Source organism: Odocoileus virginianus, chromosome 5 (assembly GCF_023699985.2).
Source record: "Odocoileus virginianus isolate 20LAN1187 ecotype Illinois chromosome 5, Ovbor_1.2, whole genome shotgun sequence".
NCBI lineage: Eukaryota > Metazoa > Chordata > Mammalia > Artiodactyla > Cervidae > Odocoileus > Odocoileus virginianus.
Window position 1 is genome coordinate 14,361,324 of NC_069678.1, and position 27,722 is coordinate 14,389,045.

General features: G+C 42.4%; 1 protein-coding gene and 1 long non-coding RNA gene across 9 annotated transcripts in view; one reads left to right on the forward strand and one right to left on the reverse strand.

Moving 5' to 3' along the window:
* Positions 1-27,151, forward strand: LOC139035156 (uncharacterized). Its single transcript, XR_011487715.1, has 3 exons — positions 1-445; positions 1,117-1,436; positions 26,936-27,151. It is a non-coding gene; the product is annotated as an uncharacterized lncRNA (long non-coding RNA).
* FCRL5 (Fc receptor like 5) overlaps positions 24,102-27,722 on the reverse strand; it is a 63,120-nt gene continuing 59,499 nt past the window's right edge. For 7 of the 8 annotated variants that reach the window (XM_070467557.1, XM_070467560.1, XM_070467559.1 and 4 more), the window contains 2 exons: positions 25,611-25,642; positions 24,102-25,532 (listed from right to left, as the gene is read on the reverse strand). In XM_070467557.1, coding sequence (XP_070323658.1) covers positions 25,443-25,532; positions 25,611-25,642 — 122 coding nt within the window. In that variant the 3' untranslated portion in view covers positions 24,102-25,442. The remainder of the gene's footprint in view (positions 25,533-25,610; positions 25,643-27,722) is intronic. The other variant, XR_011487714.1, reaches the window with a different exon arrangement.

The window sequence follows — 27,722 nt, forward strand, 5'->3', positions numbered from 1 at the left end:
AAGTGCAGCATTTTACTTATAGTGAACTGCAGCTGAAAAAAAAGACCTGTTGTTTACATGAGAAATCCTAATGACGTTAGGTTACAGAGCACAGATGTGTTAATGCGTTAGATTTATACCTGGTATTTGTGCGATGATGACAGCCTCAAATAGGTACAAGATTAAGCAAGACACTGGGGACACTCCCCAAATCAACTTAATGGGGGACAATACTCCAAAAGACAAAATATTGTGAAGGAGACATGTGTTGAAGACTGCCCACAGCTGACTGACCCCCTGTTTGTCACCCCTGCCTCCCACGTGGCTGTGACTCTTCTCAGCTCCTGAAGTTGAAGGTGCCCTGCCTGGATGAAGTAGGTTTCCTCCCCAGAAGTAATGGAGCAGAGGCTGAAGGAACTCCTGGCAAGGACCAGAGATTCTCAAATGTTTTTGCCCCTGACCCACGGTAAGAAATACATATTACATCACTGATCCTATGACATGTGATGAACTTTGACGGTGTCTATCATTTTCTATTCTAGTTCACTTTACCATTTAATGGCCCACTAATTTTCTTTTAGAACATTGGGACTTTGAGATTTTGCTTTTTTAATTAGTGCATCCTTAGCTGCAGAAGATGGCTTGGAATACAGTAAATGCCTAATAAACACTGGTTAAATGATGGAGAATTAATATGGACTTATGACTTGTGCCAGGATATTGTGGTTTGTGATGCCTTCAACAGTTTGTGACTTGTTGGTGTGTGTTTTAAAGTTACCTGCTGCATCTGACTGTTTTGTGACTCATTAATTTTATTTGGAGAGTGTGACTTTTTAAAAGTTACTGTCTTTTTAAAAGTAGTTCCCTGTATGGAATTGCTTTGGAGTGGGTATGTGTCCCCAGTTATTTTTGGTTAATTGGGTGTACATGAGTGTGAAAAAAAGTGTGTGTGTGTGTTTGACTGCTGTAGTCACAGGAGTACCAGCTATAAAACTAAAGCAATGACACACCCGTACTTTGTAACTGATGTAATCAAAGTTTCACATGTAGAAACTGGGTCTTATTCTTTGGGCTGTTATTCACCACATACACGTAAGGTTCCACTTAGAAGACTCTTCCTGCATCTCTCACTCACAGGGCCTGGAAAAGGACGTCTCCTCTGCATCAGGACATGTTGGTACTTTTGAGCATGTGATGCCCCTGACTCTGGAGGCCAATGGATAAAAGACTCTGTGACACTGTGACCCAGTGGGGAAGAGGCACATGTGCTACGAACCAAGTTTCTCTGCTCCAGAGACAACGGTATTGCTTAAACCACTGGTTCTGAGTGGGTCGCTGTACCAGCAGCATGGCCATCACCCTGAACTTACTGGAAATGCAAGCTCATGGGCTTTGTGTCAGAACATCATAAATTCTTTGAGTGGAGCCAGGCATCCATGTTCCAATGGGTCCTCCAGGTAAGTCTGATGCAGCCTGGAGTTTGAGAACTCCTGCGTTAGAGGAAGATGCCTGAACCCAGAGAAGGGTCTTTCTTTTTTGAGTATTAATTCTTGGTGTGCCTTTTTTTTTTTTTTTTAGTTTTATTGAAGTATATTTGATTTACAACATTGTGTTAATTTCTGCTATAGAGCAAAGTGATTCAATTATTCACATATATTCTTTTTCATATTCTTTTCCACTATGGTTATCACAGGATATTGAATATAGTTCCCTGCGCTATACAGTAGGACCTGTTGTTTACTCATCCTATACACAGGAGGTTCTTAAAGCTCTTTTTGAAAAGAGGAGCTGTGCTCCAAATTGTGAACAGACCAAGGGAAAAAATTATGCCTCTGTCACTGTGAAGGGGTCAAAGGTGGCCAGGGGCTTAATGTGTCCAATGGAGACCCAGGGGTCAGGGCAGTAGATTGACCGAGTAATCCCAATAAGAACAATAGGCAAGAACGCAAGTGTGAGGCCCATCCACTAACAGGCCTTAACAAAGGCTAGGAAGGAGAATCACAACAATGTAAGGTTGCTTAAAACAAATGTGATAATTTAGAAAGGTCATGGACAGAGAGGTGTTAAAAGGATATGAGACATTCATAACAAGTGCTGCTGTGACTGAGGTCCTATTTATACAGGGAGAGTTACAGGGATCCTGAGATAAGAACGTGTGTTCTCTTCAAGTCCGTGTGATAATATTTTAATGTCACATTTTTATTTTTTTACTTTTGATTTCTGGTTTTTCTTTTTTAAATAGCCCTCTTACCAGAATGGGCAGAGGCAGGTGGAGGTGAGAGGTGAGAGGGCCTGGGAAGTGGGAACCCATGAGAAGGGTGCTTCCAGCGTATGTCAGGGATTCAGAGACCTGAAGCCCAGTTTTTAAATGATTGTTTGGCTATTTTATGTATTTTCTTGATGTGCTTTTTTCCTCCAGCTTCCTCTCTTTCATTGAGCTTTTCCTGTTGTGGAACATCTTGCTCTGATACTTGCTTGTTATCACTGGCTCTTCTAGAAAACGGCGGACAACGAAGCTCTCTGGAGACCTGATATCTGCCTCACCTGCTGGCCACACAGCTGCCACATGCCCTGCTTTTGGTCACCTGAACCCTGCAGATATTATGTTTCTATGCCCCCGTGCACCCACCACACAGGCTTAGTGGTTTTCAAGGGCTTTAGAGGAAGGATGGAAACGGACGATTCCCTCCGTTTTGAGGCCAGTGACCTAACAAATGTGGCTCCCGGTCCTGCTGTGGGTTGAGAGCCTGCGCAGTGTCTGTGATCTCGCCAGCCTTCCTGTTGGAATCCCAGATCTGCCTACACCACCATCCCTTCCCTTACACAGGGCCCAAGGCCTAACGTTTTTCTTTCCCTTTAAAGCTTTCACCAGCCATTTCAACTGGACTTTTCTCTCCCCTTGACTCTGACTTTGGACTCAGCTCCCTTGTGCCTGCTTATTCCTGCACCTCTTTGATTTGGGGATTTTATTAATACTTCGTTGTTGTTGTTCAGTCATTCAGTCATGTCTGATTCTTTGCAACCCCATGGACTGCAGCATGCCACACTTCCCTCTCCTTCACCATCTCCTGGAGATTGCTCAAACTCATGTCCATTGAGTTGGTGATACCATTCAACCATCTCATCCTCTGTCATCCCCTTCTCCCCTTGCTTTCAATCTTTCCCAGCATCAGAGTCTTTTCTAATGAGTTGGCTCTTCCCATCAGGTGGCCAAAGTATTGGAGCTTCAGCTTCAGCATCAGTCCTTCCAATGGATACTCAGGGTTGATTTCCTTTAGGATTGACTGGTTTGATCTCCTTACAGTCCAAGGGACTCTCAACAGCTCTCCAACACCACAGTTCAAAAGCATAACTTCTGTGCTCAGCCTTCTTTATGGTTCAATACCTTACTCAGGGAATATAAGCTAGGGATACAAAATTAGGCAAGGTATAAAGTTCAGTAACCTCTGAGACTTAATAGTAGTGTAACCTGAGGCTTAATAGCAGCTGACAGCTTTTGTGAAAACATTGGTTGCAGGCCCTGGGGCAGCTGCCAACTTAAGGAAGGAGAGAATGGTTGGGAATTATGGCCCCAAGTCTCAGGTGTAATTTTTTCATCCTTCCTGAGAGCTGGGAATAGGGCAGAGTTTGTTTGAGAAGTGGAAGACAGTAATTACCAGATCACTACAAAATGATCACCAAATTACAAAATCATTACATTTGATTTAGGTTTTAATTTTTAAAAATTCAGAAATTGCTTAAAATTTTGTTGTTGGAAGAGAATAATGAAATCATTCCCTTGACACTACGACTATCTTCTCAGCATTGAAAATAAATCCTTGAAGACTATGTATTTTGGAAGTTTGACAAGTTTATTGAATTGTTTGTACCAACCTATGAAAATTTTCAAATCACTTTTTATTCTTGCCCTAATTATTTTTTATAACTTAACTTATCGAAAAGCATTTCCACACACTCATCTAAATGCGAGTAAAGCTCCTCCAGGTGGTGAGTCTGAGTATTGAAGTCCCACCATCCTTTTTTGTTCAAGGATTCCAGCAGTATACTACCCAAGCTGCCTGAAGTGCAGTCTGTGCCAACATTTTGATGCTTAAGCACTTATTTGCACTGACGTGTGTGTGTGTGTGTGTGTGTGTGTGTGTGTGTGTGTGTGTGTTAGGGGATGGGTGGGCAGAATGTGCACAGAGACTGTGGAGACAGAAAGACCATGGGTTGTATTTAGGCAGGAGCTGAGAGCGAAGAATCAGGAGACCTACTTGTTTCTCTGCATTCCAGTCCCCCTATCGGCAAGGCTGAATTCCTTGCCCCCGAAAGGACCCTCCTTACACAGGGGAGTTGTGTGCTCCCCACTATCTAACCTGAGGCTGCCCATGTCTGAGGCACTGCTGGCTGTGCACGGAACGCCAGCTCCTGCCGCTGGCAAAGCCACTGGCCTCCAGCGGCTGCCTCCCTCAGGCCTCCTTCCCAGTCCAAGCCCCCAGATTGTTACTGCGGACTCTCCTCCCAGATCTGGCACCAGCCCAGAAAGCAGTGACATCTGGTGGTCACTCGTTAGAACTACGGCTTTACTTTGAATTTTCAATTTGCTGGTAATAACTACTTGGATGCACCTCCATGCTAAATAAACATATTCGTGTGTAAAAAATACATGTTCATGAACTTATGGTTTCCAGGGGGGAAAGAATGGGAGGAAGAGATAGGGAGTTTGGGATGGACAGGTACACACTGCTATATTTAAAAAGGCTAACCAACAAGGACCTATTATATAGCACAGGGAACTCTGCTCATTTATGGCGCAGCCTGGATGGGAGGGGAGTTTGGGAGAGTAGGGATACATGTATATGTATAGCTCAGTTCCTTTGCTGTCCACCTGAAACTATCACAACATTGTTAATCGGCTAAACTCTAATATAAAATAAAAAGCTAAAAAAATACATGTTCATGATTATAACTAGAACAATAGATAAAGATATTCAATTAAAAAAAGCTAAAGTTTCTCCTCCTTGTTGCACCATGTTTACTCCCGCAATAAGCAATTTCTGTTTTGAGTCATCTGGATATTAGCACACAAATGTACATAATGTAATAATATGTAAATTATTGATTTATCAACTTTAAGTAATATCTGTTAACTACCTTGCAGGAAAGATAAGGAATTTGGGGCATTAGAAGGGCTTCCTTTCTCTCTGCCCTCTCTACTTGCTGGTTTTGATCTGTTACTAGGTTTTCCAGTGGTTATATGTGTGTTAGTCGCTCTGTTGTGTCCGACTCTTTGCGACCCCATGAACTGGAGCCCGCCAGGCTCCTGTGTCCGTGGAATCCTCCAGGCAAGAATACTGGAGTGGGTTGCCATTTCCTTCTCCGGGGGATCTTCCCCACCCAGGGATTGAACCCAGGCCTCCCGCACTGCAGGCAGATTCTTTGCCGTCTGAGACACTACTGTTTCTTGGTGTGTCATTGTTGGACAAAATCTGCTGATTTTCCATTCCACAAAACAAGGAAATCAGTTCATGTATACGTCCCTCTGCTCTCCTCCTCCACATTCTGTCAGCCATACTATCATTTTTAGATTGAGCCTGTTTATAGTAGCTAAATGCTGACATAACCATAATTAAATGTTCTATGTTTTAGGTTGATTCTGAAAACTGAAACCCCTTAAGTAGTATTTAAAGCATTATGATTTTGTAAACATTATTCACTGCAGAACCAAGTGCTGTGATTAGCCCACAAAAAAGAAAAGTAACATGTAATTAAACCTTGGGCACTCAAAGGAGAATGTTCTATGAATAAAATCCTCTTTTCTTCCACTCTGTCATTTTTTCAATTATCCCACGCTTTAATTTGCACCAAATTTGAACCATGACTTTCTTTTTTTAAATTAATTAATTTGTTTTAATTAGAAGCCAATTACTTTACAATATTGTGGTGGTTTTTGCCATACATTGACATGAATCAGCCATGGATATACATGTGCCCCCATCCTGAACCCCCTCCCACCTCCCTCCCCATCCCACCCCTCAGGGTCATCCCAGTGCACTGGCTTTGAGTACCCTGTTTTATGCATCAAACTTGGACTGGTTATCTATTTCACATTTGGTAATATACATGTTTCAATGCTAGTCTTTCAAATCATCCCACCCTCGCCTTCTCACACAGAGTCCAAAAGTCTGTTCTTTATATCTGTGCCTGTTTTGCTGTCTCACATATAGGCTCATCATTACCATCTTTCTAAATACCATATATATGTGTTAATATACTGTAATGGTGTTTTTCTTTCTGACTTACTTCACTCTGTATAATAGGCTCCAGTTTCATCCACCTCATTAGAACTGATTCAAATGTGTTCTTTTTAACAGTTGAGTAATATTCCATTGTATTTACCACAGCATTCTTATCCATTCATCTGATGATGGACATCTAGGTTGATTCCATGTCCTAGTTATTGTAAGCAGTGCTGTCATGAACATTGGAGTACACGTGTCTCTTTCAATTCTGGTTTCCTCTGTGTGTATGCCCAGCAGTGGGATTGCTGGTTTGTATGGCAGTTCTATTTCCAGTTGTTTAAGGGTTCTCCACACTGTATTCTCCATAGTGGCTGTACTAGTTTGCATTCCCATCAACAGTGTAAGAGAGTTCCCTCTTCTCCACACCTTATCCGGTGTTTATTGTTTGTAGACTTTTTGATAGCAGCTATTCTGACTGGTGTGAGATGGTACCTCACTGTGGTTTTGATTTGCATTTTTCTGATAATGTGTGATGTTGAGCATCTTTTCATGTGTTTGTTAGCCACTGTATGTCTTCTTTGAAAGAAACAAAGAGGACACAAATAGATGGAGAAATATACAATGTTCATGGATCAGAAGAATCAATATAATGAAAATAAGTATACTATCCAAAGCAATGTATAGATTCAATGCAATCCCTATCAAGCTACCAACAGTATTTTTCACAGAACTAAAGCAAATAATTTCAAAATTTGTATGGAAATATGCAAAAATTAGAATAGCCAAAGCAATCTTTAGAAAGAAGAATGGAACTGGAGGAATCAACCTTCCTGACTTTAGATTATACTACAAAGCTACAGTCAAGACAATATGGCACTGGCACAAAGACAGAACTATAGATCAGTGGAACAAAATAGAAAGTCCAGAGATAAGTCCATACACCTATGGACACCTTATCTTTGACAAAGGAGGCAATACAATGGAGAAAAGACAATCTCTTTAACAAGTGGTGCTGGGAAAACTAGCCAACCACCTGTAAAAGAATGAAACTAGAACACTTTCAAACACTATACACAAATATAGTCTCAGAAATGGATTAAAGATATAAATGTAAGACCAGAAACTATAAAACTCCTAGAGGAAAACATAGGCAAAACACCCTCCAACATAAATCACAGTAGGATCCTCTATGACCCACCTCCCAGAGTAATGGAAATAGAAGCAAAAATAAACAAATGGGACCTAATTAAATTTAAAAGCTTTTTCACAATGAAGGAAACAATAAGAAAGGTGAAAGACAGCCTTCAGAATGGGAGAAAATAATAACAAATGAAGCAACTGACAAAGAATTAATATCAAAAATATACAAGCAGCTCATGCAGCTCAATACCAGAAAAATAAATGACCCAATCAAAAAATGGGCCAAAGAATTAAACAGACATTTCTCCAAAGAACCATGACTTTTTTATACTGAGTTTTCCCCAAGGTTCCTAATTGTCATTTTAGTGTTGTTATTGGGGAGTAACATATCTTCATATTATATTTTAGAATTAACTCAGACCTGCTTAGGATCTTTATTTTGAGTTATTCATATAATTTGTACAGTAGAGGTGACTTGCTTTCTGAATGCAATCTTCACAGAGCCCTCTGTCTTTGGACTAACTGCTTTCTAGGGCTGCTATGCTGTTGTCAGCTTCAGATTTTTCTCATTGTACATCCAAGTCCCATGTTTTCTTGGATGTTGGATCACTTTTCTTCTTTGAATTTCCTTTATTGCCAAAATTTAGATTTGCTGAAGCACATACTCCCATAACATACCAGTTAAGAGTTGGCTTCCTGAGTTTGAAACCTGGCTTCATCATTTATTCATTCTGTGGTCTTAGACAACTGTGTGTGCAGGGCTTTGGTATCATCATTTATAAAATGGGCATAATTCAGCTCCCTCATTCATTATTTAAGGATGGGCTAAGATAATACAAAGCTTTGGTTTTTCTAGTAGTCATACATGGATGTGAGAGTTGGACTATAAAGAAAGCTGAGGGCCAAAGAATTGATGCTTTTGAACTGTGGTGTTGGAGAAGACTCTTGAGAGTCCCTTGGACTGCTAGGAGATCAAACCAATTAATCCTAAAGGAAATCAGTCCTGAATGTTCATTGGAAGGACTGACATTGAAGCTGAAGCTCCAATACTTTGGCCACCTGATGTGAATAACTGACTCATTGGAAAAGACCCTGATGCTGGGAAAGGTTGAAGGCAGGAGGAGAAGGGGACGACAGAGGATGAAATGGTTGGATGGCATCATCATCTCAATGGATATAAGTTTGGGTAAGCTCCAGGAGTTGGTGATGGACAGAGAAACCTGGCGTGCTGCAGTCCATCGGGTTGCAAAGACTCGGACATGACTGAGTGACTGAACTGAACTGAACTGAAGATAATACATGCAAACTGTTAGGACAGTCACCAATAAATGATAAAAACTAATATTTTGGTGAATTTAAAGAAAGAGAGGAGTAAGTTGTTGTGCTCATTGACCATTTGACCATCCTAAAACATGGCAGGCCACCAAAGTGAATTTCTGAAGTGGTCATGAAGGACCTCCCTGCCACGGACACTCCCCTGATGGTCTTGTGCTGTCTTTATGCCAATGACTCCCACAGGCATGTCTCCAGACCTCTCTTTCCAGCCCAGACTTCCATCCCTGACTGTCTATTTGACATATCCACTTATACATCCAATACACATCTCAAATGTGACTTGTTCAAAACTAAACTCCTGATCTTTCCCCCCAAACTTGTTTCACTTCCACCATTCTCCAGCTCAGGACTGAGTTGTCATCTTTTTGTTGCTCAGGTCAACTATTTCAGAGTCATGCTAATTTTTTTTTCTCTTTCATATTCTACATCTACACTATCAGGAAATCTTGTGCACTCTGTGCCCAAAATATATCCAGTATCCCACCCCTTCTGATCACCCCCCTTGTCTGAGTCATCATGCCATCATCACCTTTCACCTGGACCAGGCAGTAGCCTCATAACTGATCTCCCTGCCTCCACCATTGTTCCCTGCCATCTATTCTCAAATTTGTCAGATATAATACTGCCTTGCAGCCTATGCCCTCTTCCCAGGATCCTCCTCCCTTGAAGGCCTATTGGCTGTCCAGTGAACCTATCCTGCCTTTGTTCAGATGTCACCTTTTCAGTGAGGACTTCCTTGACCACCCTACTTAAAACTGCAGCCTGCTGGCCACTCCTGATCCTCCTTACTCTGCTATACATATTCTTTCTCCATGGCATATGTCATCCTCTAAATACTACATATGTTACTTATTATCATGTTTATTTTTTCATGTCTTTTCCTCAGACATGTTGTCAGCTTCCTGAAGGCTGAGTCTTGATCTATTGTGTTCACCTATGTATTCCAAGTGCCTAGTGTGCCGCCAGACTCAGTTGTAGGCACAAAATAAAATTTGGTGAACTACTGAAAGAATGCCAGCGAGGAGAACTGGGGTTCTCCCACACTGGTGTGCTCCACCAGCCCAGCAGTTTGAAGGTGACCCCTGGAGGAAGCAATCTAGTTAATAAGTCCAAGGAGCAGAATCTCCTTAAAGGTGACAGTTGAAGGGAGTTGGCTTCCGGAGTTCAAGGTTAATAGGCAGCATGAGGATTTTCCACCACAACATTCACTGGTCCAATTGGCCTCAAGGCTTCCCTCCACCTCCAACCTTCCATAATTTCAGACCACGTGAAGTGCTGAGCTTCCTGTACCTTGATATATTCCATCATAGGCTGGATGGTGTCTCAGGAAGGATAATGTGGAGGGAATCAAGCATGAGAAAAGTACTAATAGTGGATGGCCTTCAAGTTCTCCTTTAAAATTTGTTAATTAGACTTACCTCCCCCTGGTCTCTCACATCCCTCAAATCCCTAGTTACAGCCCTGGAATGCCTGGTCCTACTGGGTTCCCCGAGCCATCCCCTGACATTCTCTACACCCCTGTTGCTCCATGGTTGTGGGCACAGAAGTTCTCCTCCTCTTTCCCCCACACATATAACTTATTCTATTTTTGCCAAGGCACTGTAAAGTGTCCTTGATGGAGACAGGGTAGCCCGGACCAATAGAAGGTGGTTAAGTGAGGGATATCTTCCTCTCAACCTTATTCTTTCATCTTTTCTTCTAATTTTCAACCAGTCTCACTGACATGGCCACATGGCCAGCTCTGGACCAGACCTATCCATTGGATTTGCACTGTGATTCTCCACTTGAAGACTTATGTGGACATGCAGGTTCAGAAGTGTGGAATGAGCATAGAAGAGATGTGAGTGAGAACGGTAATGGTCAGGCAGAAAGGGAAGCTGAGAGCTGGAACATGGAGAAACAGCTGTGAAATACACATCACCCCAAGCACTCTCATTTTCTCTCTTTCATACCAACCTTTGATCTCTTCAGCTCCCTGGTACCAGCAAACCTAAAGCTACGGGATATTCTGGGCCCTGGCCCAAGGAATTAGAATTTATTCAAAGCTCTTTTGTAAGCAATAAGCTTACAAAGCTCTTTTGTCAATAAGAGACCTGGGAGAGTATATCTAGCAAAATCACCCCTTTGCTTTTATTTCTCTGCTAAATGGTCAGATAAAACCCAAATTACATAGGTCAGTCCCTAAAATACTAAAGGTACATATTCTCACACCTCCCATCTAATTATCACATTCCTTTCGCATTAAGAGGACTAACAAATTATTTTCCACTCTCTTCTTTTGGAGTGTCTTTTTGGCAGTTCAGCAGCTGCTTCACTGTAATGATGGAGTAGGGACCAATAACAGCATCCAGATAGCAATACAAACTTTGTAATAAACACAGGTACCTCACCACCTGCTCTGAGAACACCTGCACGATGTTTATACAAACATTATCTCTTTCAATAAATAACTCAGCCAAGCAGCTGTTGTTGTTTTGTTATTTTTTTTCTGTTTTATAGATGAGGGAAACGGAGCTTAGAAAGGCTGGATAGTTAGCAGTAGGAGACCACACAGGACCCAGGCCTCTGACTCCAGGTGTCATGATTCATGAAGCCCTCTAAGGACCCTGGGTGAAGGGGCGATGAGTATGGACTGAAGAGTATGAAGCTGCTACCTCCAACTTACTAGTGTGTGCTCTTTTCTTTTTATGGCTAAAATGTATTTATCTTTTTATTTATCTTAAAAATGTAATTGAAGTATAATTCATTTACAATGATGTGTTTGTTTCAGGTGTACAGCAAAGTGATTCAGTTGTAGAATATATATATATATGTATATACATATATATGTGTGTGTGTGTGTGTGTGTGTATACACATATATATCAGTTCAGTTCAGTTCAATCACTCAGTCGTGTCCAACTCTTTGCAACCCCATGAATTGCAGCACGCCAGGCCTCCCTGTTCATCACCAACTCCAGAAGTCTACTCAAACCCATGTCCATCGAGTCAGTGATGCCATCCAACCATCTCATCCTCTGTCGTCCCCTTCTCCTCCTGCCCCCAATCCCTCCCAGCATCAGGGTCTTCCAATGAGTCAACTCTTCGCATGAGGTGGCCAAAGTACTGGAGTTTCACCTTCAGCATCAGCCCTTCCAAGGAACATCCAGGACTGATCTCCTTTAGGATGGACTGGTTTGATCTCCTTGCTGTCCAAGGGACTCTCAAGAGTCTTCTCCAACACCACAGTTCAAAAGCATCAATTTTTCGGTGCTCAGCTTTCTTCACAGTCCAACTCTCACATCCATACATGACCACTGAAAAAACCATAGCCTTGACCAGATGGACCTTTTGGCAAAGTAATGTCTCTGCTTTTTAATATGCTGTCTAGGTTGGTCAAAACTTTCCTCCCAAGGAGTAAGCATCTTTTAATTTCATGGCTGCAATCACCATATGCAGTGATTTTGGAGCCCCCAAAAATAGTCTGACACTGTTTCCACTGTCTCCCCATCTATTTCACATGAAGTGATGGGACTGGATGCCATGATCTTAGTTTTCTGAATGTTAAGCTTTAAGCCAACTTTTTCCACTCTCCTCTTTCACTTTCATCAAGAGGCTTTTTAGTTCCTCTTGATGATATTTCTCCCAGCAATCTTGATTCCAGCTTTTGCTTCTTCCAGCCCAGTGTTTCTCATGAGGTACTCTGCATAGAAGTTAAATAAGCAGGGGGACAATATACAGCCTTGACGTACTCCTTTTCCTATTTGGAACCAGTCTGTTTTTCCATGTCCAGTTCTAACTGTTGCTTCCTGACATGCATACATGTTTCTAAAGAAACAGGTCAGGCGGTCTGGTATTCCCATCTCTTTCAGAATTTTCCACAGTTTATTGTGATCCACACAGTCGAAGGCTTTGGCGTAGTCAATAAAGCAGAAATAGATGTTTTTCTGGAACTCTCTTGCTTTTTCGATGATCCAGCGGATATTGGCAATTTGATCTCTGGTTCCTCTGCCTTTTCTAAAACCAGCTTGAACGTCTGGAAGTTCTCGGTTCAAGTATTGCTGAAGCCTGGCTTGGAGAATTTTGAGCATTACTTTACTAGCATGTGAGATGAGTGCAATTGTGTGGTAGTTTCAGCATTCTTTGGGATTGTCTTTCTTAGAGATTGGAATTAAAACTGACCTTTTCCAGTCCTGTGGCCACTGCTGAGTTTTCTAATTTGTTGGCATATTGGGTTCAGCACTTTCACAGCATCATCTTTCAGGATTTGAAATAACTCAACTGGAATTCCATCACCTCCACTAGCTTTGGTCGTAGTGGTGTTTTCCAAGGCTCACTTGACTTCACATTCCAGGATGTCTGGCTCTAGGTGAGTGATCACACCATTGTGATTATCTGGGTCATGAAGATCATTTTTGTATAGTCCTTCTGTATTCTTGCCAGGTCTTCTTAATATCTTCCGCTTCTGTTATGTCCATACCATTTCTGTCCTTTATCAAACCTATCTTTGCATGAAATGTTCCCTTGGTATCTCTAATTTTCTTGAAGAGATCTCTAGTCTTTCCCACTCTTTTGTTTTCCTCTACTTCAGTATTCTTGCCTTGAGAACCCCATTAATGGTATGAAAAGGCAAAATGATAGGATACTGAAAGAGGAACTTCCCAGGTCAGTAGGTGCCCAATATGCTACTGGAGATCAGTGGAGAAATAACTCCAGAATGAATGAAATGATGGAGACAAAGCAAAAACAATACCCAGTTGTGGATGGGACTGGTGATAGAAGCAAGGTCCAATGCTCTAAAGAGCAATATTGCATAGGAACCTGGACTGTTAGGTCTATGAATCAAGGCAAATTGGAAGTGGTCAAACAGGAGATGGCAAGAGTGAATGCAGACATTCTAGGAATCAGAGAACTAAAATGGACTGGAATGGGAGAATTTAACTCAGATGACCACTATATCTACTACTGTGGACAGGAATCCCTTAGAAGAAATGGAGTAGCCATCATGGTCAACAAAAGAGTCTGAAATTCAGTACTTGGATGCAATCTCAAAAATGACAGAGTGATCTCTGCTCGTTTTCAAGGCAAACCATTCAATATCACAGTAATCCAAGCCTATGCCCCAATCAGAAATGCTGAAGAAGCTGAAGTTGAACGGTTCTATGAAGACCTACAAGACCTTTTAGAACTTACATCCAAAAAAGATGTCCTTTTCATTATAGGGGACTGGAATGCAAAAGTAGGAAGTCAAGAAACACCTGGAGTAACAGACAAATTTGGCCTTGGAATACTTAATGAAGCAGGGCAATGGCTAATAGAGTTCTGCCAAGAGAATGCACTGTTCATAACAAACACCCATTTCCAACAACACAAGAGAAGACTCTACACATGGACATCACCAGATGGTCAACACTGAAATCAGATTGATTATATTCTTTGCAGCCAAAGATGGAGAAGCTCTATGCAGTCAGCAAGGACAAGACTGGGAGCTGACTGTGGGTCAGATCATGAACTCTTTATTGCCAAATTCAGGCTTATACTGAAGAAAGTAGGGAAAACCACTAGACCACTCAGGTATGACCTAAATCAAATCCCTTATGACTATACAGTGGAAGTGAGAAATAGATTTAAGGGACTAGATCTGATAGACAGAGCACCTGATCAACTATGGACGGAGGTTCATGACAATGTACAGGAGACAGTGATCAAGACCATTCCCATGGAAAAGAAATGCAAAAAGGCAAAATGGTTCTCTAAGGAGGCCTTCCAAATAGCTGTGAAAAGAAGAGAAGTGAAAAGCAAAGGAGAAAAGGAAAGATATTCCCATTTGAATGCAGAGTTCCAAAGGGGGGGGGGAATATATATATATATATATATATATATATATATTCAATTATATATTATATGTAAGGGGCTTCCCAGGTGGCACTAGTGGTAAAGAATCCGCCCGCAATGCCAGAGACATAAGCAATGCAGGTTCGATCCTTGGGTTGGGAAGATCCCCTGGAGGAGGGCACGGCAACTCACTCCAGCATTCATGCCTGGAGAACCCATTCAGTTATACATATATATTCTTTTTCAGATTGTTTTCCCCTATAGCTTAGTACAAAACATTGAATATATTTTCCTGTGCTGTGTAGTAAATCCTTGTTGGTTACCTATTTTATGTATAGTAGTATGTTTATGTTTATTCCAATTTCCTAATTTATCCTTCCCCCATACCCTTTCCTCTTTGGTAACCATAAGTTTGTTTTCTATGTCTGTGCATCTATTTCTGTTTTGTACATAAAATTTGTGTCATTTTGTTTAGATTCCACATAAGCATAATATCATACATTTGTCTTTGTCTGACTTACTTCACTTAGTATGATAATCTTTAGGACCATCCATGTTACTGTAAATGGCATTATTTCATCCTTTTTATGTCTGACTAATATTCCATTGTATATATGTACCTCATCTTTATCCATAGACATCTAGGTTGCTTCCATATCTAGCATAATGCATAGCATGCTGCCTTATATTTATTAACTCTTCAATAAATAGCAACTATTATTATGAGTTAGATCTCTGCTGAGTGGGTAGTCTTGATCAGAGGAGATCAGAAGAGGGGAAAGACAGCAAGCTTGTCTAGTTGACATAGACATTAAATCAGGAGATTTTGTGTGAGTCAGCCAAATGTCAAAGAGAAAGAAGGACCTTGAGAAAGGACAAAGGACAAAAACAGAAAGAGAAAGCCAGTGTATCTTTGAAATGCTTAGCATTCTTTTAATCACCAAAGTGAGGGGAGCCAGGCAGGTACCTCTCCTCTTTGAGGTTACCCCACCCCCACCCCCAAAGAAACACTACTCTTCCCTGTCAGAGTTCTGAACCAATTAAGAAGAAAACCAAAACATACATTGGCGCCTGTAGACCACGTTTATGTTGATGATGATAACTTTTAAATACAACTTGATTGGGCCATGTGGTACCTAGACAGTTGTACAAATATTATTCTAGGTATGTCTATGAAGGTGTTTGTGGACCTCATCAATCAGTTGAAAGCTGGAGAAGCCAAAAGGCAGGCCCTCTTCCAAGTGAGAGAGAGTTTCTCCTGCCTAACTAGCAGGGACATCCACTTTTCTCCAATTTTGGACTCAAACTGAAATATTGGCTCTTCCTAGGTCTCTAACCTTTTGGCATTGTGACTGGACTTATACCATCAGCTCTTCTGGTTCCCCAGATTTGCATTTGGCAAACTGGGAACTTGTCAGCCTCCATAATTGCATGAGCCAATTCCTTAAAATAAATCAGTCCCTCTTCTGGATAGATAGATAGATAGATAGATAGATAGATAGATAGATAGTAGATAGATCTACTACCAGCTCTGTTTCTCTGGAGAATCTTAATGCAATTATTAATAAAACTGAAGCATTAATTAAAACTGAAGCAAATGGGGTGGCTGACTACCTCTCCCCAGGCTGGAACTTGAGACAGATCACCTGAAGGAAAGTTTCTGTCCTCAGAGAAGACACACTTATTTAGATTACAGGCTCACACTGGTCCTGGGTAGAGAGGAAGAAAACAGGGAACAAATCCCATGCCTAGAATTTGGATAGAATAGACTTGTCAGTGTAGACATGTGGACAAATGGCCATCATCCACTAACTGGGGAAGAATAGGGAGTGTTTAGGGAAAATCTTCACTTTCACTTTTCATTTTTATGCATTGGAGAAGGAAATGGCGACCCACTCCAGTGTTCTTGCCTGGAGAATCCCAGGGATGGGGTCGCACCGAGTCGGACACGACTGAAGTGACTTAGCAGCAGGGAAAATCTTAAAGCTCCCTAGATTTTTGTTCAGTTCACTGTTATTATCTATTAAGCCTGTGGTCAGGTACAGGTGTGGGCAACAGAACAAATATCTACTGATCCCATCTATGTGAGACTGTATCCCCAAACCAAATATTCCATCTCTGTGTAGCCTCCTGGGAACAGAGCTGGGAAGTTTGGGTTTATAGAGAGCTCCAAAATGGGTCAGAACAGTGACTAATGAAAGTCTGCTCCAGCCCATGGTCACCTGAAGCTAAGAGTTTCTTCTCTATTACCCATCACTAGCTATTTCATCTATGTTTCCTAACCATCTATCAGAGGTTCTGCAGTGAGGTCTGATGATATTTACTTCTCCAGTCATAACATGCCAACACAAAGATACTCTGATGTTGAAAACAAACTCCATCCCATTAGGAAGTGCTCGGGAAAGAAAAGCAGTTCAAAAATTAAATTCTCAAGGATTCTAAAGTAAAATATTTTAAATGAAAGCCCCGTCCCTGATGTCCTATGTGGCTTTATCCTTGGCCAAGGTGTCTTAGTGCCTGAAACAAACAGGATTCTCATGATCCCAGTAGTGGGAAATGATGGCATACGGGGCTGGGTGCAGTTCTTTCAGCACCTCAGGGCACCGATCAGTTTGATGCCCAGTGTCTGAGGTGTTTCTCCCCTACCTGCTTTATTTTAAAAGTTTTAAGTTTTCAAACCTCAGAAAAGCTGGAAAAGAGAACAGTACAATGAAAATCTGTATGCTCTCCCTGCATTCACCAATTAAGTTTTTTTTGCCACATTTGTGCTCTTTCTTTCTTTCACATGAATCATTTGAAAGCATTCAAAATATTTTTAAAAATATTTGTACAATAATATTAGGTTATTGATTCAATATTATCAATAATGTATAGCCCATATTCAGTTTTCCATAATTTCTCCTATGGCTTTTTTTTGGGGATCCAGAATCCAATCAAGGTTCCTATGAGGTTGTTATGTCTCTTCAGTCTCCCTTGGTCTCACTGCCCTTTTGTTTTATCTTTTGTGACACTGGCAGTTTTGAGGAATCTCTCTCAAAACAGCCCACATTCTGAATTTGTCTCCTCACGTAGGTTCTCAGTCAGCTTCTTTGATAACAGCTCTGTGAAAGGGAGACTGGACTTCCCATTGCACCACACTAGAGATCACCCAGGGTCAGTGTCCCCCATTACTAGTGATGCCACATTTGATGACTTAGTGAAGACTGGCCCTGCCAGATCTCTCCATTGCAAAGGTAAATTTCCCCTTTTGATTAGCAAGTACTGTGGATAGAGATGAATTGAGACCATGTGGATCTCTTTTTTTCCTAGCAGCCTCTCATCTAATAATTTTTACATCCATGGGTGATCCTTGCCTGAGTGTATTGTTACCATGGGATTGCTCTTGCCTGGAAAATCCCATGGACAGAGGAGCCTGATAGGCTACAGTCATGGGGTCACTAAGAGTCAGACACGACTGAGCGACTTCACTTTCACTTTTCACTTTCATGCATTGGAGAAGGAAATGGCAACCCACTCCAGTGTTCTTGCCTGGAGAATCCTAGGGACAGGGGAGCCTGGTGGGCTGCCGTCTATGGGATCACACAGAGTCGGACACGACTGATGTGACTTCACAGCAGCAGCAGCAGATTGCAAAGTGGTGATTTCCTAATGTCAGCATTCCTTCTACATTTATTATTTGTTGTCTTCTATAAATAAGAGCTTTTGCCTGCTGTTCTTTTCCTTTGAGAATAATTATCTCATACATTCTTTTAAAGCTTAATGTGTTATCTCTTATTACTACTAATATTATTTTTCATGCTCCAATTATCCAAAGGCAAACTCATAGATTATGTACGTTACAATTTGCTGTATACTGCATGCTTATGACTCCTCCAAGTTTGTGTGTTGAAACCTAATCCTCAATATAATAGTATTGAGGGGAGTAGGTCATGCAGGCAGAGACCCTCATGAAGGGGATTAATGCCCTTATGAAAAGACCCCAGGGAGCTCCTTTACCCTTTCTGCCATGTGAAGACACATTTAAGTACCAAAAAAGCAAATGCTCACCAGATACTAAATCTGCCAGCACCTTGATTGTGGATTTCACAGATTCTAGCACCCTAAGAAATAAATTTCTGCTGTTCATAAGCTACTCTGTCTATGATATTTTTGTTACAGCAGCCAGAGTGGACAACTACATGATTTAAAAGAATCCAGAGAGTTAATAGGACATGTCAGAATATCATAGCACTAACCCTACACTTACTGACTTTAGAAAAGAAGCTAATATCAAGGTCCTAAAACATTTATCCCAACATAATTGGGTCCCAAGAGTCTAGCTTTTAGCATTGCCAAAGAGACTGGTGTCTGAATCATGGAGGGTAGATGGAAAAGATTCACCAGAATTAAATCTTTATAACGTTTAGAGTCTATAATTTGTGACCTACCACAAAATTAAAATGGAGGAAATCTTAAGGTTTGTTGGCAACTATGAATTCACCATCCTGGGAAAGGGGTAGAAATTCACCTAAGAGACATCTTTCTTTTCCACAGAAGAATTTTTAAATTTCCTTTTTAGAGCCTGGTAGCACCGCCTTCTCAGAGCTGCACTGAGCATGAACATTGTTGGGTCTGTGGCCCCAAAATCAGAGACAGCAAGCAGATCTTTTCCTTCAGCCCTGAGTTGTTCTTGCTGTTGTCATCTCTGAATTTGCAGCTGGGCCTAAAACCCTGGCTCCCAGGGACATGTTCCCCTTGTTCTGTCTTTGCATTAGTTGAAGTTCTGTAACGGAGACAAATGTCCTCCCTTGTGCTCTGTAAGACAGCGCAGGGCTGCAGTTCAGGCTCATGTCTCCAGTGTTTGGTGTCCTTGTCAAAATGCTAATCTGTGGTTAGACCAGCAGACCCAGCCCTGCCTATCTTGGCAAGGCCCTAATGTTGTTCAGCTTGCAAAGCTCTGTGACACACATGGAAATAAATAGCTGCCATTGCATTGAAAGCAGAAAAGACTGCCCTGGCTTTCAATACACCAAAGGCCTTGAATGAAAATATTCTGTTTTTTGGCTGAAGCTTGGCCACAGCCATAGTTGTTCAGAAAAACCATTCAGTTGAAGGAAAAATGAGCCCCTTTACCAGGCTGCTAGCTTTGCTGGACCCTTGACTTTCATCTAGAAGGTAGCCTGAAGCAGAAGCTCATGAGCTAACACACTATGGGTGAGTATAATCTCAGGGAAGCAGGAGGGAAAGGGAATAGAAGAGAGGCTGGGAAAGAACACATTTAAGATTGTGTAGCCCTAACTTGGGATTTCCAGGTGGTGCTAGTGGTTTAAAAAAAAACAACTAAAAAACAAAACCTGCTTGTCAATGCAGGAGACCTAAGAGACAGGTTCAATCCTTAGGTTGGGAAGATCCCCTGGAGAAGGGCATGGCAACCCACTTTAGTATTCTTGCCTGGAGAATCCCATCAACAGAGGAGCCTGGCTGGCTACAGTCCATAGGCTGCGAAAGAATTGGACACAACTGAAGCAGCTTGGCATGCATGCACCCCAAACCTGCCACAGTTTTGCAACAAACCAATTGCTTGTTCTCTCAGGGAGCCCTCAAAGAAGTTATGTAAATAAAGCTTTGCATCTCTGAATGGTGCATTTAGGCAGGGGACTGTGGAGAGAAAAGGAGCAAAATCTTTCCATTGCTTCCAATATCCCATTATCAGAATCAACTTCTCTGCACATTTGCACTTCAGCTTGATTGGAAGCCCTAGACTATAGAGGGAAGGTTCATGGCATGTGTATGAGAGAGGTTGTGCCCCCGAGTGAAAGAAGGAACTGGAACCTTTGACCAGCAGAAGCAGCTGCCTGAATTCACAACCACAGGAATAGTGCAAGCTATGTCTGGGGCCACTGCAACCAGAAGAGCCTGCACTTGCTCACCATAGCTTAATGGTCAGTGTGCACATTCCCAGCCCTACAGGCCCTGGCCAATACTTTGCCTAAGTTCTAGTAACCTGCCACCAAACAATGCAGTCTGAGGCTTAGAGCTCCTCTCTCGAGTTCAGCCCCTGAAAGCCAACTCAGCTCCAAAAATTGTCATAAAAACAAAACCACAGTAAAAACCCACATGGTCTATATCTGGTAAACACCACAAAAGCATAGAGCTGTCTTCCCTGCCTGGAACAGAAGCCTCCTGCTCTTGCTGTGCATTTGGCTTCCCTGAATTCTCTATTTTGCTTCTTAAGGTTTGAAGCTTCCTGTGCCAAACACTGAGGTCAGGGTTATACCTGTGAAACCGTCAGTATCCCATTGTAGAGGCAGACCCTTTAGAATATAGAACAGAGAGGAACATGCAATCCTGTGGGTGGCTCTTGGCTGTGAAAAAAGAAGACAAAGGGGCTGGACTATGCTCTCCTTCTAAAACCACTGGAGGCCAGAAGTGTGATGCTACTAGAACTCTCTTCCCATGAGCAGAAACTACAAGAGTGGGAAATAAAGTGTGCTGTCTAACATCCCTAAGCCCCAGGGCACTCATGTCAAGATCTCTTAAATGCTCTCTCTCTGGGCTCTGCTCTCTGCCTGAGGATCAACAGTTCTCCTTAAGTGGTGAGGTGAGGGGTAGTCTTCCCTTCCTTAAGCCATTATCTAGGAGTCCTACCGTTTCCTGGTTAGAGTGGGGAGGGAAAGTAAAATGCCCACTGCTCCTCACCAACCACCATCTCCTCCCCCATCACCCATTTCAAAGAAGTCTGACCAACAGCTGATAGAGGAGGTGTGAGAAGCCAGGGAGATGCTCAAGAGTCATGCAGCCACTTCCGAGTCAGTTCTGTGGGATTGAGTCAAAAGTTCCCCTGCAGCACATGTGGGTTGCTGTCAACTTTTGAGCTCAGCTCTGAGGCTTTAGGTGTTATTCTGAAGAAAATAGGGAAAGTGCATTCAATCCTGTTGCACATTCATTTATTCGCTATAGATTGAGTCTCTATGATTCACCAGGCCCTGTTTTGTGTGCTGGAGCTGATGTGAGGATGATGGGAGGGTTATAAACTAGAACTAGCTGTAATACTCAACTCTAGATAGGCTTTAAGTAGTCTGGGGAGAGGAGTACACACACACACACACACACACACACACACACACACACACACACTTTGTAAGAAGTATAAGAAATATAGATGTCAAAGGTTATGAAAAGCCATTGAGAGAAATGAGGCCTCACTGAGTGGTGACATTTGAATTAGGTGTTGAAGGATGAGTGAGTCTGATAGAACAAAAAAGTCTGATAGAACAAAAAAGTCACAGCTACTTTAAAGAAGGTGGTGTGTGTGGGAAATGGAAAGAAGTTTGTGTGGCAGGAATACATGGTATGTGTTCTTGTCGGCTAAAGGAGATATTGGGAGATAGAGCTGTAAATGTAAGTTGGATCTAGGTCAGGAAGAGCCTTATGCCCCATGATGGATCCTGAACTCTGAATAACTGAAGGAGTTCAGGCAGAGTAATAACTAGAGCTGGATTTTAGAAAGATCATACTAACAACTCTGTTGGGAGGGCATCCTGGCACATCTGTCGGGAGTGGTTGTGCAAGGAGGGAATCTGGAAGTGGAGAAAGCACTTGTGAGACTACTATGTAGTCCTGGTGGTAGGTGACAAGGGCATGTGCTAGGGCAGTGGGGGTGGACACTAAAAGGAAGATGTGATTTGGGAGATATTTCAAAAATAAAATTGACTAGGAATTCCATGGTAGTCTAGTGATTAAGATTCCATGCTTCTATTTCAGGGCCCCCAGGATTTGATTCCTCATTGGGGGCCAAGGATCCTGCATGATGTGTGGTGTGTCCAAGGAAAGAAAGTTCACTGAACTGGCTTGGATGACCAATTCATTGCAGAGACTCAGAGATGGCTATGCATCTTCTGTCTTAGGTGACTAGATAGAGTGCTATCTACAACTAGAAAAAGAAGGTGGAAAACACAGAGAGAGGGGGGCAGAGAGGAGACAAAGAAAAAACAAAAGAAGATGGGGAAGGGAGGAGAAGAAGAAGGGAAAGGGAAGAGTGGGGAGGAAGAGACAGGGAAGGAGAGAAGGAAGAAAAGGAAGACAGGAGGGAAGGAAGGAAGAGAACACAAGGAAGGAGAGCAGATTTCATGGGGATAACAGACTGGGTTTTATGTCATGTTTGAGATCCTGCAGGTCACCCAGGTTTTGAACAAAACACAGCATTCATCTCAAACTGATAGATGGATTTCATAACAGTGATTTTTACTGAGATTATATATATATTATATATTATATTTATATTATATATATTATATATACATATATGTATTTTATATATAAAAGCTCTGAGATTGAAGGACATGTATGCACTTCTCTGGGTTATAGATGAATTTGTGGAGGTGATGTTTATTTGTCAGGGGATTTGCTAGACATCCAATTTGACAACCATTCATTGAGCATCAGTTGAATAGCAGGCACCATGCTGGCCGCCTGGGCTTTGCTTTTAAGGAACTCAGTCTTGTTGATGACTCAAAAATGCACATGTCTTTGTAGCCGAGGAACCATGTAGAGGAAAGAGCACTCTCCTGGGTTTAGTTTAGTTTAGTTTAGTTTACTGTGTGCTTTGCCACTAACTGGTTGCTTAATTTTCAGCTAGTTACACTTCCTCTCTGGTTCTCAGCTTCCAACCACAAAGTTAGAGAAGTGGTTTAGATCAAACTAAGTTCCCTCCAAACATCAACCATTAGTGATTCCAAGCAAGTCTCACTGTATAAAAGTGCTATGGGTTCTCTGAGTCATATGGCAAATCCCTATTGGCTGTCTCACATATGGTATTATAAATTTCCATGTTACCCTCTCCATGCATCGCACCCTCTCTGTCCTCCCCTCCCGCTGTGTCCTGAGGTCTGTTTTCTATGTCTGTTTCTCCACTGCTGCCCTGAAAATAAATTCATCAGTACCATTTTTCTAGATTCCATGTATGTGCATCAGTATGTGATATTTATATTTCTCTTTCTGACTTACTCACTCCATATAATAGGCTCTATGTATGACTCAGGGGACTCAAACAGGGGCTCTGTGACAATCCATAAGGATGTGGGAGGGATATAGGAGGGAGGATCAGGAAGGAGGGAAGATGGGTGTACCTATGACTGATTCTTGTTGATGTATGACAGAAAACCACAAAATTCTGTGAAGCAAATATCATTCAGTTAAAAAAACAATGTGGCCCCCCCTTCCCCCCAAAAAGTGCTATGAGATCCCAAAGACAGATCAATCCTAGGAAGGGCTGACATTTGACTCGGGGCTTGTGAATGAACAGGATTCCAGGATATGCAAATGACAGGAAAGCCCTTCTATGGAGGAAGTACAAAGAGTCTATATTAGAAAATGGGGAAGATCACCCTGTGACTGAGAATAGGGTGTGGAGAACAACAATTGTGGGAAGCCTGGAGAGGGAAGTGGGCAGCACTGGGTGGAGAAAGATCATAAACTCCTTGCGAAGGGTTTTATTTTAGGCAATGGGACTTGGAAATGATTCCCTCTGTATAATTCACTGGAGGGTGGAGGTCAAGATAAGGTGTGATGGGCATCATAAAAATGGAACAAAACATCCCATGGCTCAGAGGTGAGACAGATCAACTTTGAATGGAGAAAACTAAGGGCTGTATTTATTCACAGTGTATTCAATCCCTTTATGGGAAAAATATGAGGCCCAAGGTGAAGAAACAAAGATAGTGGCAGTTTCTTTTTCCCCAACCAAGGGTGACTGATGCATCCCAGCATGTAGAAGAGAAGTTCTTTTAGTAACAGCAGCTGATGGTGCTCTGGTGGAAGAACAGTGCAGGAATCATATGAGCTGTATCAGTGGCCCCCATGGAGTTGGGCAATAGACAGACAGAGCCCTCAATACTTCTCCATGAACATCTGCCAAAACCTACAGGGTCTGGGTACTTGGTAGACTCCCAGGATTAATAGACTCTTAGGATCAGCATTACATGGGAGCTTGTTATAGATACAGGGTCTTAGCCTCCACCCAGGCCCACTGAATAAGAATCTGTGAAGATGAATAAGAATCTGTAAATGTGAATAAAAATCTGTGAAAAAAAAAAAAAAGAACCTGTGAATATGCGATCCTCAGATGACCCATAAGCACTTTGAAGTTTGAGAAGCCTTCTTGCTTTCTGAACAGATCTCTCCTCACTCAAACTCCTTCTCTGAATTTATTTCCTATTTCTTGGATTTTCTAGGAAGCACACTATATCAGATGCCAGTTTGAGGGTAAGAATACATCATAATCATCCATAATATCTTCCTCATTTGTTCATTCATTCATTCAAATATTTCTATGAATATTCATTCATTCCTATACTTCAATGTGTATCCTATCTGCATCTCTGGCCCTCCTGGCCATGACTGTGCCGGGTTCCTTCTGGCAGGATGGGAAGGATTGGGGTCCTAGTGTGCAAAATCCACTTACTTGGACAGGTAGGTATTGTTACATGTGCAGGAGAGAAGTTATCCTGGTGTCAGATGCTGAGCTTAGAGTTTCAGACAGACAGGTGCGTATGGAATGCAGTCCCACCATGGAGAGGTCTATAACAAACCCAGTGTACACATCTCCATGGGTGTGTGCTATCCTACTCAGCAGAGCCCACCATAGCCATACCAGACTGATGGCAACTGAGAAAAGCATTGACTGAGAGCAGGTTGTATTCATGGCAGAGCTTGGGTGTCATCCTCATGGAGGAGTAGTGGGGATATGTGTGAAGCTCAAGCACAATAAGGAAGCCAGGCAACATCATGGGCCCTGGGTTGGGAACAATACACTGCTTGGGATGTGTGGCAAGGCTGTCAATTTGGAAGTAGACAGGAGTCCCTTGGGGCCCCGTGTTTTGTTCAGATGAAGGTGTGGGCACTTGGGGCCCTGGCTGCTGGGTGTGGCCTGGGGTGGCTTAAATCTTCCCACACTGTCTGGAGCTGTGTGGACTCATCTGTGAGGAGTGAATGGATCCAAGAACTGGGGCTTAGAGGCTGTGGTGGAAGCGCCCTTCACCTGGGAGTAGATGACACAGGAATCCTGCGGGAAAGAACACACAGGTGAGGGCCGGAGACCAGTGGGCCTGAGATGGGAGGGTGCACAGGTCCTGGGACTCACCGTGTTCTTGAAAAGCTCTGGTTCAGTGGCCGCTGTGGAAAGAAGGGAAGCGTTCAACTGTGAACTCAATTCTCCACTTGTACCCAAGCCAACAGCCCAGCCACAGCCTTCTCCATGGGGCCTGCACAGCCACTGAACCTTTACTAAGACTCTCAGCCTCACAGCTTCCACCAACTCTCTCCACAGCATCGCTACACTCTTTGGTCCCCATGAGGAGCTCCCCCAGGGACTTTCAAAAGGAAGAAATCTACTTTTATCTTGCTTATGCTTTGATCGTAGATTAATAACGGATATTATGGAGAGGGGCTGCCCATGTGGTTCAGTGGTAAAGAAGCCACATGCGAACGTAGATTTGGGTTCTATCCCTGGGTCAGGAAGATGCCCTGGAGGAGGAAATGGCAACCCACCTCAGTATTCTTGCCATGAGAACCCCATGGACAGAGAAGCCAGGTGGGTTACAGACCATGGAATCACTAAGAGTCAGACATGATTGAGCATGCACGCATGTTATGGAGAAGCAGCTGGCTTGGAGCAGATTCCACATCCAGACCACCTAAACTGAGCTCCAGTACCACCTCTGCAGCCGTGGACAAGTCCCTCAGTATCTCCCGCTTTAGTTGTCTCATCTGCCTGGTGGGAATAATAATATCTATCTATAGGGTTGTGTGTGTGTATGTGATTTCTAATATCTGTTATACATTGAGCAATTCCAGTGTCAGGGTCCAATTCTGAAGGCTATTAACAAACAAACTATAAATATGTATGTATATATTTAGGGCATGTATATTTTAACATTTATTTATAGTACTCAGAACTGTACCAGGCACATAAGAACTGCTCAACACATGCTGATATAATACTAGACGCTGCTATTATTATAACCATATTTTCTTAAAGATGGAAAGAAATATGACATTCATCAACCAGGACTTTGTCTTTTAGCTTGGAGTGAATTCTAAGGCTCCCTGGAACTGTCCTGAGAAGTAGAGCTTGGCCCAACACTTGGATTCTGGAGACAAACTGTTCTGTGACTTCAGGCTGGTCATTTAAGGTCTCTGCCTCCATTCCCTCATCTGTGAAGTGGGGATAATAGCAATACTCTCATCAAAGGGGATTATAAGTGTGAATGTGTTCATTCATGTTAGAGGTCAAGAAGCCACTGAATCAAGAAAAGAACAAAATACAGTTCATTTGTCATTTGATTTTATATAAGAGGGATTACAAAAAAAGGGTGGGGGGGGAGCAGCATAGCTAAAATCACGCGGCAGATTTTTTCAGAATAGAATTAAAACAGCCCCAAAGGTTGTTCTTTCTTATGCCTGCAGGAAGAATCCAGGCTGGGATTGTTCATTACAGACCATCTACCAGGAGGGAGAAATAATGACGCAGCCAGACAACCAGCATAGACTCATCATAAAAGGTGCTCAGATTCTGTTGCTGCTATAGCGTCTCTACATCTGCTTCCTCATCTGGTCCTCACAACGACCCTCTGAGAGAGTGTAGTTAGCTGAATAATGTCTCCCACAAAGATATCTATGTCCTAACCCCTAGAACCTGTGAATATGTGACCCTAGAAGGAGAAAGGGATTTTTGCAGATGTGATTAAGATTAAGGACCTTGAAATGGAGGGATTTTCCTAGACTACACAGGTGGGATTTTAAGAAGAATTTTAAAATCTGAGAACCTTTCCTAGCTGTGATCAGAGGGAGCACTGACTATGGAAGGAATGTTTAAAGAGATGCCATATTGCTAGTTTTAAAGACAGAGGGATGGGACCATGAGCCATGGAAAGGGGTATCCTTTAGAAGCTGGAAAAGGCAAGGAAATATATTCTTCCCTGGAGCTTCCAGGAAGGAACTCTGTGGACACTTATTTTAGCTCAGTGAGACCTGAGTTAGATGTCTGATTTACAGCACATTAAGATAATTAACTAGTATTGTTTAATCCATCCAAGGAGTGGTGGCTGCGTGGTTGCAGAAGGGCCGAGAGGAGCTACTCCATGTTCAAGGTCAGGAGGGGCGGCTGTGAGAAGATTTCCCTCCTCCAAGGTAAGGAGTAGCGGCTGTGCTTCTCTGGAGCAGCCGTGAAGAGATACCCCATGTCCATAGGTAA